Genomic DNA, 14,099 nt, shown 5'->3' with positions numbered 1-14,099 from the left:
ATATAAATATTTATATATAAATATTTATATATAAAGATATATAAATATATATATATATATATATATATATATATATATATATATATATATATATATATATATATATATATATATATAATAAATATATATATATTATAAATATATATATTAAGTGTGAGAATATTGGCGGCTGGTCTGAAAGAATGTTAAGTGCAATATTATTTTGTTAGGAGAAGGTGAGCTTTGATCAGTGTTAACGTTTTTGAATTTGTAGCACAACGCTAAGTGTTGATGTGCTGCTCCGGCAGTTACGCATGTGAATACAGACTTTAAGTAAAACACGGATGCTTTAATTTTGTTTTTGAAGAAGAAAAGAAACAAAGCTGTGGTTCCTCTCCCCAAAAAGTATGTTTTACAAAATTTGGAAGAAAATAAAAGCCAAATGGCATCTGAAAGATGCCTGCACTTTGGTCAGAAGGACGGATTGTGAAATCACATCAGAGTTGACTAAAAACAGTCGAGACTCTCCGCAGTGACGGACAGCAGCTGCTCAGAGATACTTATGGCCGACATGACGTGTCTCTCTGTCATCTTTTTAGCTTCAGTTTACCAAAAACATGGCAGCTCCAGGCAGTTAATATCAGTCAATCAAAAACTAATATTTAAAATAATAAAGTAAATACAGTAAAGTAGCTGGGAGCTCGAGCTTTGGGCCCCAACATGCACCAATTTCCCTAAAACTGTCCAACAGACAGAGACACATTAGTTGCAATAATATGCCTGTTTAAAATAATGAATAATCCTTTAACCTACTGCAGACATGGTCTCTCTGAAGTTAAAGGTCATAGAGTTCAGCGTTAGGGCTGACTTCTGAAGATAATGTCATTTTATTTAATAGAAAATAAAAGAAAAATCCAGTTTTTGAGAGCAGAACTGTGATCAGGTAAAAAAAAGAAAGTGTTCTTTAATGGCTGATGAAGCTAAGGAATGATTCCATCAAAAACACCTTTTCAGTGTCCATAAAGGCTCCTGACTATAGTTTTAAGACGGGTCATAAATAACATGAGCCTTTTAAATCTTTTACTGCGTTACAGGTGTTGAACTAATGTAATAACTGATTTCATTTATTTTTTTGTGCCAAATAATGTCTAGCTGTTATATTCCAGTCACACATCTGCACACACAAAAAAACGCACTATTTCTGCCAAACGTCCGACACTTATTCAATCTGAACAAAACAATTCGACAATACAGTATAAGTAATACTTAAATTCTTGAAGTTTGGTTCTCACAGATTTATCTATGATCTCTGTTGAGTCATAACTTCTGTTAAAAAGTTGTATTTTTCCCTGCAGTGGACAGAATATTTTTTTATCTGGATGGTTAGCGGCGTCTTTGAGGACTTTTCAGAACGACAGTGAATACTACTAAACAACCTTCTTTCATCTTTGTAACTCCAAATGGAAACAAGAGAGACGAACTGGTCGCAGGTGAAGGAATTTCAGCTTTATCTGTCTCACAACGCGCCAACACAAAGGAAAATGTAATTTTTTTTTTTTTTTAAAAAACAACCACTTTAATAGAAGAATCTTAATACAAAACTTAAATGCAAATATTTGTATTAATACTTACTGTATAGCGAAAATCAAAAGGTTACATCACTTCTCAGGTGTATAGCTTTTTCTTACAAAAGTAGTACCTGTTCAAATATTATATGAAAAAATACGAGGTAAGACTGAAGCACCACAACTGGGCTCTACTTATTACAAATATCCTCACAGTTCCTTTTATAATAGTAAAGGGAGTGTTGGGAGTTTATAAACTGAGGTAAAACCACATTTACTTAGACCAGTTTTTCTCTGTTTAGTTGACTTTTAATAACCAATGTGGCAACACAGTTTATTTCCGACGCGGTCGCTACAACAATTAGTCCCTAAATGACTTAGTGATTTAGTTTGAGTCCATTTGCTTGTTTGACTCTGGTCTTCACTGCTAATGAACAGAAACAACCACCTTCTCTGGCGTACAGTGAGCGAATACATTGTATGTTCAAGTGCAATTACTGTGTATGTCCACAGTTACAGATCATCATGAAATGTCAGGACCGCTTCCTGTTTCAAATCCAGCTGTGGTCACAGCAGGTACCAACACAACATCTCACTCTGCTAGTACCTTATTAGAGGTGCAATAGGTAAGATTATTAGTTTAAAAGTCTTTAAAATTCACTGAAATTACCCACCGACTGCAAAGAATAACCGTTTTGATGTTGCGTCAAAGATATCGGTGTATTCAGCCGCAAAGATATCTACCGAGCATGTTAACCAGCGAGCCCCAGCTTGCGTGTAATACCAACTCGCACCTCAAGAGGCGATAGTGAGTCACTGTAGTGTTCAGTCTGCCCTCAGTCCAACGTGACAGGAGGAAAAAAGTAGTGACTCATATGTTGTTTGAATAGAACAAATACAACTGGCTGAAACTTTTGGCAAAATAGAAGCAAAAGAAAAAAAAGCTAATATTGGTGTTGTTTTCCACCTCTGGAGACTCCTGACGAGTGAAGGAATAAAGTTTGATGCTCAACTCGCTAAAATAGCTGTATGTAAAATAGCTTTAATCTCGCTGTCTACAGAAAAAAGAGACAATTTCATGTAGCAAACAAATCAAACGTGGCGACCTTATTGGACAATTTAAACTAGATCTTAACTGCAGCTAATGACGACACAAACTGGAGTGAAAAACACAAAATGGGGTTGATAAATGGTTTTGTTGTATATTCTTGCAACTGTCGTATTTGCTAAAAATGGGAGCCAAGCGAGCTGTAACGTAAACTAAAGGCTTGTAGTCTTTTGGTCAATCCTCTGCTGGGTCCGAACAATCGGACTTTACAATTAGCGCTTATAAAAAGAAAAGCCAACATCTGCCTAACGGCACGGCACGGCAAGAACGCGCAAAATTACACTAAAAACTGCCCGGACGCTACGATGACTCAATATCGCTTCTTATCGCACAAAATGTTATTACACGACCGGACTAAAATGTTACATATTGCACCTTTAAATTCTACGTATGTTGGTCAAAAGAGTGTGTTAATATGGTGAAGCTGCATAGCAGGGCTAACGCATACAAACACACCTGCAGGTAATTTAGTTGTTTTTTTTTTGTTTTTTTTTCCAATCCACCTGAGATTCCTCTCCATTCAGTAAACCTCCACGGCGGTACACGTGTTACCAATAACATTAACGAGGACTCTGTTCAATTCAAGTGTCCCAGGAAGCAAACAAACTACCCGGACCCCGAAACTGAAGCCACTAAATTTAACCATCGTTAATCCACACCTGTTTCTCCTGCTGTGGCACAAAGGTCTTCAGAGGAAGGTGGTTTTTTTTCTTCGTTTTTTTTCCAGTCACATTTCTTAAAAAAAAAAAAGTCTCATAATTGGGAGTGTTCGCCCTGCTGGTAGCACGCTTCACACCGTGATGACCTGAAGTGAAAAAGCTGTTGTGATCTACAGTTGGTGTCAGAGGATGGAGTAAAAAAAAAAAATGAAAAAAAAAGACTAGTTTTCCTCTTTTGGAGGACACTGTTCTCTGCTCCCTTTTAACTTTCCTCTTTATCACACTGAAGTCCTCCGCGGGTGTTTACACATATTCGGACTTATTAAACCTCACGCTCGTGTCATACTGCAGTTATTCTAACAGTGTTCATGTCAACATGAAAGTAATAAATACGAATAACAAAGTCAAACAATCAGCCAATCAGTTAAAGGTATTTTTAAGCGTCACATGACCGGCTTTGCAGTCGTACGAATAAGTGGTCACATGACGTGAGCTCCCATGAGACGTTATTGTGTCATTGGGTTGAAGAAAGAGCTCTTTATTTGAGGTCATCGAGTATCAATTAGACCGCTGAAGGTGCAGTTTGTCCCTCACTGCCTGCTGCAAACAAACCAACAGGTTGAAAGAGCTTCACATGCCCGCACGGCCCGTTAGACAGTAAGGAAATCAGCTGTGGACGTAGCGAACAGCTGCTGACTGCAGTGTTTCAAGAACAAAGTGCCTCTTCTTCCGTACAGCTAATCTGGATGTGGAAACATGCTTCATGTAATAAAGAAGCGCTTTTTTTAAAAGGAAGCAGATAACAGTGTTACGAGCTGGAAACTGTAGTTTCCTTTCGTACTGGTCAATGATTATTACTTCAGAGAATGTACAATATCATTAATATACAGAAGACAAATTAATTCAACAATCAGTCCGTTTAGCTTACAGTAGTTAAGGCTTCCTATTTGATTACATAAATTCATACGTGACACTGATGGTCCAACATAGTGGAATGAATAATGTGCCTCTTCCTGTTTGCTAATAATTTCAAGTACCCATGTGTAGGGAGACCCGACTTCATCAGCCGTACCACAGAGCTCTGAAGGGTCGTGTGACAGTGTTAAGAGTGTGAACCCCTTACAAACTGAGCAGAGTCTACAACCTGCTGCGTTCAGGCGGGCTTCTCCTCCACGTCCTGCTCTTCTTCATCATCTCTGTCGTCTTTGACAATCCCTTCATCGATGCTCTCCAGCCTCAGTCTCTGACCGTCCAGGTATCTGGGCCTCGGCGCTGCCCTCGTCGTGAAGAGCCCCCCCGGCAGTGCCAAATCCTCCCCAAACAGGGTGAGCTTGGCGTCACTCTCTATGGCCTTCGCCAAGCACGAGGCAAACGTGTCGAGACATTTGTGAACCTCTGCGTGGACTTGGACTGAAGACGTGTTTTCAGCTGAGGAAACACACACAGAAAGTGATTTATTTATGGGGGGTGGGGGGCTTTAACACAAATGGTCCAAGAAACAAACCTCGTGTTCGGCGTGCTGTTTTTGTTTCGTCACTCGCCAACAACGAGCTCGTTTTTCAAAACCCTCTGAGTGCGAGACGTGGCCTCTCCTCTCTCATCCCCTGTGGAGCAATAAGTGACAGATACCTTTGGAATGCTCCACCTGGTCTTCAAAGGTGACCGAGCTCCTCCTCTTCCCGGACGCGTTCCCGTGCTGCTGTTGTAGGGAGGAGCCGTCGGTAGAGAAGTTATCCAGCAGCATCACATCTGTGCCTGCGCGGGCCACAAACAGGAGCGCTACTTTACACACAACTCTGGACGTTGAAGGAAAAGTCCCCTTCATACCACCGAGAGGCGGGAGAGCGCACAAATAAGCCAGATAATGACACATTTGTGTGTAACACATGACATTACTTGCCCTTCCCGCACCATCCTGAGCTGAAAACATGAGCTGTGAAACAGGAATGTTGAGGCTGACGGTAACAAAGCTGTGGGAGTGTGATGCAACAAGGTTAATGACACCATGTGCCAGCCCTCCCAAACCTCGTGCATTAAATATCATCCTTCGACTGACAAAATTCATCTTTTGCAACAGATTTACTGTAGAAATAATATATTAAGATAGTTTCAGCTTCTCAAATGTGAAAATGTGCTGCTTTTCTCTGCTTTATAAAGTACAAATGTCGGATCAATGAATCCCTTTTGTCACTATGTGACGCTATTGTGTGTATATAAGAGAAGTTTTAAAGCTTTTTAAGCGAACTTAGCTGCAGCAAACGCGATTGGTCAAATAACTGGTAAGCAGATAAATAACTGACCACAAGACATGATTGTTTTTGTACATTTTGCAGGAAAAAAATGTCAAACATTGTCTGGTTACAGGTTTTCAATGATAGCCAACTATCACTATTTAACTATCATAACATTTTTGGACTATTGGTTTGACAGACCAATAATGTGTAAGCTTTAGGGGGATTATGATGGGCATTTTAAAGATTAAATTGAAACTAAAATGAATCCTAAAAACAATAATACCACATTAGGCTTTATCATTCTGGACCTGGAGACTATGAGCTGCTATGTAAGAGGTTATTATGGCTGTTGGCTGCAATTTATTTATTCATTGATACGTTATAATAACTAGGACAGTCAGAATTTCACTGATCTGATCAATTTTGTTTACTGTCTAACTCCGATATCAGATGTTGAACCGGAAGTTCTGACAAAACATGTCGAGGAACCAACAACATGCTCATTGTTAGCAGGTTTGAGTCACTTTTAGTGTTAACACCGAATGACTCATAATCTAAAACACCAGAACTGAAACCGCTGTGACCTATTGGTGCATTACGCAACACAAATGGAGGACCTGCTCAGTTGAAAACAAAAATCAAACAAATTGTGGTGAAATAGCTGCAGAAAGAACTTTAAAACAAACAAAAAAAAACAAACGAGCGGTAAATATTTGCAGTCATTTTATAAAGTTGAATTAGCAGTGACTTATCAAACCTAAAATATTGTCTTTTCCGGATAGTTTGAAAAGTTAGACAGTAGGTATATAATATATACAGAGTGGATTTGACACGTACAAACAGATTATTTACCCCGTCCTTCTGCTTCCTGTGTGCACCACTTACATGAGTCCTGAGTGAAACTGAAGCCAGTGTCTCCTGTGCTGCTCCCTGGGGCCAACAGATGTCCTCCTCCAGCCAGCATGGCGGTCAGGTGCGGGGACATCCCCAAGTCTGGAAACACACAAGTTCTTTTGTGATCATCATACAGAACAGCAACGTACATCTAAACAGGCTGTGTGTACCGTAGACAGACATTTATACACACATTGACTTTACATAAACTACCTGTATTCACACAAGTAACTTATTAAGCCATTACAAAATTCAACCTGAACGTATTGAAACCCTGTTCAGTTTACACAAACAATTTAACCTGCATTTTTAATGTTGGTCCATGGATTTTAGTTTGTAATTGTACTTTGGATTTGCCGTTTTTGTTTGTGAAGCACTTTGTGAACTTATTTTATAAATATTATCATTATTATTATTATTATTACGTCTATGTGTTGACATTGAGTGTTTTTACGTGGACGTGACGTTTTATCCTCGATTTGAACATAGTGGGGATTTAACATTAACATAGAACACAGACAAATCAGCTTATGTGTACACATGAGAAACATTGATATACCGGTCATGATGATTGTTGTTAACAAACACAGACTGCCAGTTTTGAAATCATTAATCTGACCTCCATGTAACCTTTAATTTATTTCACTATGATTGTTGACCTGATTTGTTTGAATGTACGAGTTGGTCCTGCAACCTTTCTACTACAGACTTGAATGGATCAGTATTTTGATGCTTTCTTGCATCTACATGACTAAGTATAAAGTATTTAACCAACTTTCTTTTAAAGAAAAAAATTCAGTTCTTTTTTCATGTTAAAAATGAGACACTTTCACTGCTGCGCTTGTTTGTGTTTCTATCGGTCTATGGTTTCTACAACTTGACTGAAGCAGTGTCTTCCCAACTACTCCAGCTAAATCAGGATATGATGCTTAGCTGCACCACCACCAAAATGGGATTTTTCCAAAACCTGATCATAACGGGAATACTCATATCCATGTAAATAAACTCATTGTACCTTAATGACAGTTTTACGTTTGCTCTGTTCATCTTTGCTGTTCCTGTTTTCTCTGCATGCGTGTGTCACTTCTTGAACATTGTACACCGAGAGCTGGCAAAAACCGCAATGAGCTGCGTGTGCAAATATTTCTGGCCAATAAAGCTGATTTAGTTTTAGTATTTCAACATAAATTTGTCCGAAATCTTTGAACTGATTTGTATGACAGAGTCGGACGCTGCTGTCGTCCCACCTGTGATTCTGTTGGAGATGCTGAAGAGGCGGGACGTCCTTTGCCGTGTGGCGAAGGACTCTCTGTAGTAGCGATCTCCGAAGCACATCCCCAGCAGCTCCTTCCTCACCGTTTTATTCCACAGGCCGTAGATGAGCGGGTGGCACACGGCGCTGCAGAAAGACAGCCATGCGACCAGAGTCTCCAGCCCCTGAGACACACTGCCCTGCCCCCACAGAGCCTCAGTGCACACCACCCCGACGTACGGCCCCCAGGTCATGAGGAAGGTGCCTATCACCACTAGGATGGTGACGAAGGCCTTGCACTGACTACCCGAGTACACGAGGCTCCGCCTGCTCCCATTAGAGGAGGTGGAGGTGCTTGAGTTCTTCCGTCCGTTCTTCTGGGCTCCCGTGGAGTCGTCCTGGGCCACAACAACCGTCCCGCAGTGGACTTTACGGGCTTTCATGCGGGCGACGCGGAAAATGACGCCGTAACAAGCCAGCATGATGAGGAAGGGCGGGAGGATGCACCAGGTGACCCAGAAGGCCGTGTAGCTCGGCTCTCTGTGCCAAGACGCAACACACGTCCACTTGAAGCAGTCGAACTCGAAGGAGGACCAGCCGAACAGAGGAGGCAGACAGCCCACCAGCGAGTGTAACCACACGTAGGCGATGACGACGACCGCCCGGTTCCCTGTGATCTTCATGGGGTAGATCATCGGGTAGAGCACGGCGTAGTATCTGTCGTGATGAGAAGGAAACACTGTGAAGAAATCTGCCGAGTGAATGAAACTCAACACCGTTCTCCAGGGAGACTTCTGATCCGAGCAACACAGAGGCTGCTCAGATTGGAGTGATACAGAAGCTAAAGCCCCCCTCCACCCCTCCAACAACGCCGTGAGATGTTTTCCTAAAAGCTGCAAACAGAACAGGAAAGAGTTGCCTGGCTGGAGAACAAAAACATGCACTCTATTCAAAAATCCCCAACGGTGCTGAGAGTAATTGGAGCAGCAGTGAGAACAGCGAGGGCTGTATACTACAGAGAAAATTTACAGTAGGTCTCAGCAGCGTTGTGACAACAAGAATAACACATCATTTAACTCGAGTGGCTTTAAATTTCAACTTCAGCAAATCTCAAATGCGGTACGTCTGGATACAAAATCTTAAAAAAGGGCAACAATTTAGTATTACTTTTTAATATTGATTTTTATTGTTGACTGTTTTGTCGAAAGACAGATTCATTCTTTGGTTTTTAACATTTAAAAAAACCCCAGCAGAAATGCTGTTTACACTTTACACTAGAGGCCCAGAGGTGTTTTGTTGAGTGAAAAATCTAAAACCAAAAGAATTTAGCATCATAAAACAGGAAAAACGAGAATACCCTGAAACTAGCGAATGTTTAATATACAGTTAACGAGGCTGGGTATTGTTTTACATTTTGTGATACCGTTGCCAAAATGACACCCAAGTTACAGTATATTCTTTGATACCCTACATACAGGAATATAACCATTGTCTCTTTTTGTAAAGGCGAAATAAACTCAACTTCCCAAGTAAATCACAGTTTAATTTTGTGACAAATTTGGTCAAAATAGAATAAAAATATAATTGTTATTTGAGTCATGAAATATCTGATCAAAGAATAAGCAAATAATCAAATGCTTGACATTTTTTTGGTTAGTACTTTGAAAGTAATGAAGTTTCCTAAAAGGTCTGTTAATGAAAATGGGCTGTAGTATATTAATTAGTTTTGTGTGCAATCTTCTTTGTAATACTAGTTTCTTATTTCTAAACAAAGAAACAAAGGGAAATAACTTGAGCATTCATGAATAGTGCATTCATGCCAGCAGGCATTTAGACCTACTTTGTGTGTAAGCCTGTTTAAAGTTTGTCCCTTGAGCTCAGAAAATCTGCAGAAAAATACCACGACTTAAGTATGAGGTTAACCAATCTGGTCTACAAGGCGACCTTCTGACCGTACAATGAAATACACCAAAAACAACGACTTTTTTTTTATTATTATTATTAAGTTCGGGAACATGAATGTTTTTCTTAAAATGTCAAATCTCTTACTATGTTAGACAGAATGATGTAAATATGATGTATTACTGAAAATACAAGAGAACTGTGCTTATTTTTGTGAAATTAAATGAGAGGAGTTGAACATAATTACTCCTACAATGGGGATAAAATACCATATTTATTGTGGTATCAGCCACAAAAAGCATTACAGTTGTAACTAAGCGATGAATATTATAACAGCACAGGGACATTGTTTACATTTATACTGACGCTACTCTCACATTATAAGTGAAGTCAATATGATAACCTAAATAACTCATCAAACATTGGAAATTTGATTGTAATGAAATAGAAATTTCCCCACGGCCACATCAAAGCTTTATCAATAAAATACATCTTTCTGCTTTGTCGAGGTAACACTAACAGTGATTCATCAAACTATCACTCTTTGGTGTTGTTATTTTTTGCTGGCAGAAATTGTCAACCTTCTCCACTGACAACAAACACTGAGCAACATCTGTGAGAACAGCGGTGTCACTGTGTAAAACTGCTCTCTCTCCGTTTCGTGACTAATTTGATTTTAACGGAACAAATGCACTAAATTTAATTAAAACATTCCTCCTCAGCGACACCCTGCTTCATTCACTCATTCACATGTGGAAGCTGCTTAATACAACCAATGGCTCTTGTGGTTAGCTGCCTTGCTCAAGGGCCCGTAATAAATTATGGTAACAAACCACTGAACTCCTTCGGCCACTGCTTTATCTGCCTGAAAGTAGAGTTTTCTCTACTTTCTGTATGAGAAATGAATCAAATGACTGTAACAAGCGAGATTGTCACTCAAAGTGACGAACCAACAGAAAATGCCTGCTCTGCTGCGTAAAACATTGCGGAGGCACCCAGACCACTGCTCACGAAAGCAAGTGTAACACAGGTAGTGATTTTGATTCAGTGATGAGACTCGGAGAACATACTCACGAAGGTTACAGCTTCTCTGTACATGTCACAGTGCTGCGCCCCAAAAACAAGAACAGTGTAGGAACCTATTGATCCACCCTCGTATTGTCGCGGTTTTACAGCTCGTAACTCTCCAGCTTTGGTTGAGTTCAGTAGCAGAAGGTAAATTGACAGAACACTGCAATCGTATTATGACTTAAGCATTGAAAAAATATCATACCGTGAGCAAAGTATCATGATAATATTGTATTGTACGGACTCTGTTGATTCCCACTCCTAGAACATAGTCGTGCATTTAGCAGCAAAAGAGCCATATATTTTTCTCAGGTGCTGGTTGAGACCAAAAACAGCTCAAATTAATCAGTTGCACAGAAATGTGTCACCAAATTATGGAAATGTTGCTGGATTCTGTTTGCAAACACTTGAAATATATATTACTATAAATAGTCAGGGGTTATACAATAGGACTCCAATTATAATCTGGCACTAACCTGTCAATAGCAATAGCTCCGAGGGTGAGCATGCTGGCAGAGCTGATGAGCAGGTAGAGCAGGGCGGTGAAGTTGCACCACACCACGCCGAACACCCACTCTCTCTTGGCTGAGCTCACAGCCACAAACGGCAGCACCAGCACGGACAGCAGCAGGTTGGACAGCGTCAGGCTGAACACGAACTTGTTGCTGGGCGTGAGCAGGTAGGGCCTGCGATAGAGGGTTGCCACGATCAACAGGTTCCCCAGGCAGGCGAGGAGCGTGATGGTCACAATGGAGACGGACTCCAGGGCAGCCAGACCCTCGCCATTCCCCACCGCGGTGCAGTTCCTACTGATGTTCATGGTGAGAGACTCAGCCATCGGACACGTGAGGCAATGGTCGGAGACTGCTGGGGAGGAAGTCGTGGTTAGAATGAAAACGGATGCTCGAGATCCTGACAAAGAAAGCATCTCTAAAATCTTCTGCTAATGCACCGTGACAGCAAATTTCATCTCTTTCGCAACTTGTGAAGCAACAACAGGCTGTAAAGACTTGAATTTTTTTAAAAGAAACTGAAGAGTCACAAGTGAATTTATAGCATTGAAGTGTTTTACTTTGAAAAACAACAAAACTAATTATTTGGTTTGATTTCCCATCTTAGAAAATTCCCAGCAGGAAATTTCAAGCTGTGCAATTTCAAAAACTTTTCTTTAAAATGTTTTTTTTTTTTTTTTAATTTTTTTTTATGGTTCACAAATTCAGACATCAAATTTAAATTCAGTTAATTTGATCTAAAAGTGGGAGAAAAAAAATCAAGCTGCTATAAACTAATATATAAATTGAATATTTGGGATATCAAGGATGATATTGGTAATATATAATATAGAAAAAGTATGTGCATATTCAATGGTACACTGTATAACACATTATAATGTGTATGCATTTAATAATAGTAGTTAAATAATAGTTGTAATATAAAGGTCTTTACAAGAAGTTCACTGACAGCTTTCCTTTTACATTTTACACACAACATATACAATTACTGTATAAAATATGAAACATTTGTATTAATAAAACTACTCAACACTATTAGCAAGTTACAACAATGAAATTATTTTAACAAATGTATGCACAAGTAATGACTATTTAGCGTTGTAATATGAAGGGAAAAACTTGAGTTACTTATTAAAACAGCATGCATAACTTTTAGTTACCTAAAATGTGTGTTTTTACATAGTTTTAGGTTTTCTTGCTGCATTTTATTTGTTCCTTTGCTCAGGATTGTTGAGCAAAGGACGTGTGACTTTATTTACAATCTTTACACCAAACTCAAGAGGCCCAGAGGCTGAAAGCCCTCACTAATAAATCGCCTATGTTCACAGCTCAAGTTTTTTTTTTTTTTTTTTTTTTTAAAGTCGTAGAAAGTCTCATTTGCCAACATTGTTTTGCAACAGAAAAGAACATCTGTTGTCATGTTTCACTATTTCGTCACTTGGTTGATGTTAACTTTTGCGTTTTGGAGATGTTTTAGCTTCCCGGTGCTGCTTACGTGTTGACACTTTTTTTTTTTTTTTGGGTGGAGAGGGTGCAGCACGGCGACCACCTCCAAGCTCGTTAGCAGCACCGCTAACACGATTCAGCCAAAGTCGAGCTCAAACTTTTTTTTTTTTTGTTTTGTTTTTTTGGTACCATTGTCCCTCCTGAAACTCTTTTACCTGCTTTGGCTCGGCGCTGTGGCTCCACATTTCCCCCTCCGCAAACACCAACAAGTCCATTTCACTTCGTCTGTTTCCACACCGCATGCACCGGAGGAGAGAGTCGAGCCAGAAAAGAAAAAAAAAGTCTACGAGCCAGTCGGCATTGTTAAAGTTTGGTAACGTTTGTCCCTCCTCAGCCGAATCACGGACGGCCAGCTGCGGCTGCAATGGCGTCCTCCTCCTCCTCCTCCCCACCACCCCCACCCCTCTCATCCTCCTCCCACCCCAGCTTCAAACTCCCTCTCGGAGCAGAGAGCCTCCTTTCACCGTGTGGGTGGTCGCCGAGGAGGGGTTGACTTTTGTTTTCACATCGCCATTAAAAGCAGCCGTCGTTATTTCTCTGCGGTCAAACTTGTGGAGTTTTTTTTTTTTTATTATTATTTGCGTCTAAACAAATCCACCCACGATGCGCCCACGTGCGCTGAAGAACCCCAAAAAGTTAAAAACAATTTTTTTTTATTATTATTATTCAGTACCGGAACCAGCGCGTGACCTGGTCTTTGTTTACAAAACCATGTGAGCGCATGCGGGAGTATTTCTTTTAATGACATGGCTGGTTTGTTTATGAATGGAGGAGTACGCAGCATCGTTTTGTTTTGTTTTTTTCTCTCCGTGCTGGACCACCCACGTTGATCGTAGTTTCCCGCACACATACGTCACTCCCAGTTATCCAATCGGCGAGCGGGAATATGGAAAGCCAGCTGGGTCATAATTCGGTCTGAATATTTACCGGCGTTTGTTCGCCAACGGGTTAAGTGCCGTTGTATAAGCTCTGGCCATCAGGCATTCATAAATACCCTCCAATTCGCCAAACGGGCGTCAATTAAACGTCGTTCAATTCAACACCAGGTATTAAAAGCACGTGGTCAGTAAAAAAACAACAACTCCGCTCTGTGGTTCTTACTGCTAATGAACAGTAACACCCAATTAGTTAAGATTAGGGGCAGACTGCTCTCTTGATTTGACCATGAACACCATTAAGATTTTGATCAAAACAAAAGATTTCTCATGATTTCCCTACTCTATTATAATTATTATTATTTTATTTTTTTAGCATTCTAGTGCTCAAAAATTCTATCCTGTGTCTATCCCTTGTCTGTATGGCTTTGGTTGGGTTTAGGCATGAGCAGTGGTGATTGGTTAGTCAGGGTAAACTAATCAAAGGTTAGTTCCACCACACGCAAAAACCCGATTTGGGCAGACTGAGATTATTACTAGAGTGT

General features: G+C 40.1%; 1 protein-coding gene and 1 long non-coding RNA gene across 2 annotated transcripts; one reads left to right on the top strand and one right to left on the bottom strand.

Moving 5' to 3' along the window:
* Positions 1 to 106: 106 nt before the first annotated feature.
* Positions 107 to 7,615, top strand: LOC138201009 (uncharacterized). The gene is made up of 2 exons (XR_011178451.1): positions 107 to 2,120; positions 4,359 to 7,615. It is a non-coding gene; the product is annotated as an uncharacterized lncRNA (long non-coding RNA).
* Positions 3,732 to 13,061, bottom strand: gpr161b (G protein-coupled receptor 161b). Its single transcript, XM_069154082.1, has 6 exons — positions 12,835 to 13,061; positions 11,138 to 11,528; positions 7,687 to 8,408; positions 6,431 to 6,538; positions 4,941 to 5,066; positions 3,732 to 4,739 (listed from the first exon to the last, which is right to left on the bottom strand). Exons 2-6 carry the CDS (start codon positions 11,497 to 11,499, stop codon positions 4,465 to 4,467), a joined length of 1,593 nt encoding a protein of 530 aa, XP_069010183.1. The 5' UTR covers positions 11,500 to 11,528; positions 12,835 to 13,061; the 3' UTR covers positions 3,732 to 4,464.
* Positions 13,062 to 14,099: the final 1,038 nt, after the last annotated feature.

The sequence above is a fragment of the Embiotoca jacksoni genome, unplaced genomic scaffold (assembly GCF_022577435.1).
Source record: "Embiotoca jacksoni isolate LCO1_2020_lvr unplaced genomic scaffold, fEmbJac1.0.p SCAF_2, whole genome shotgun sequence".
Taxonomy (NCBI): Eukaryota; Metazoa; Chordata; class Actinopteri; family Embiotocidae; genus Embiotoca; species Embiotoca jacksoni.
Note: the sequence above shows the minus strand (reverse complement) of the source record. Positions and strands in the feature narration are given on the sequence as shown.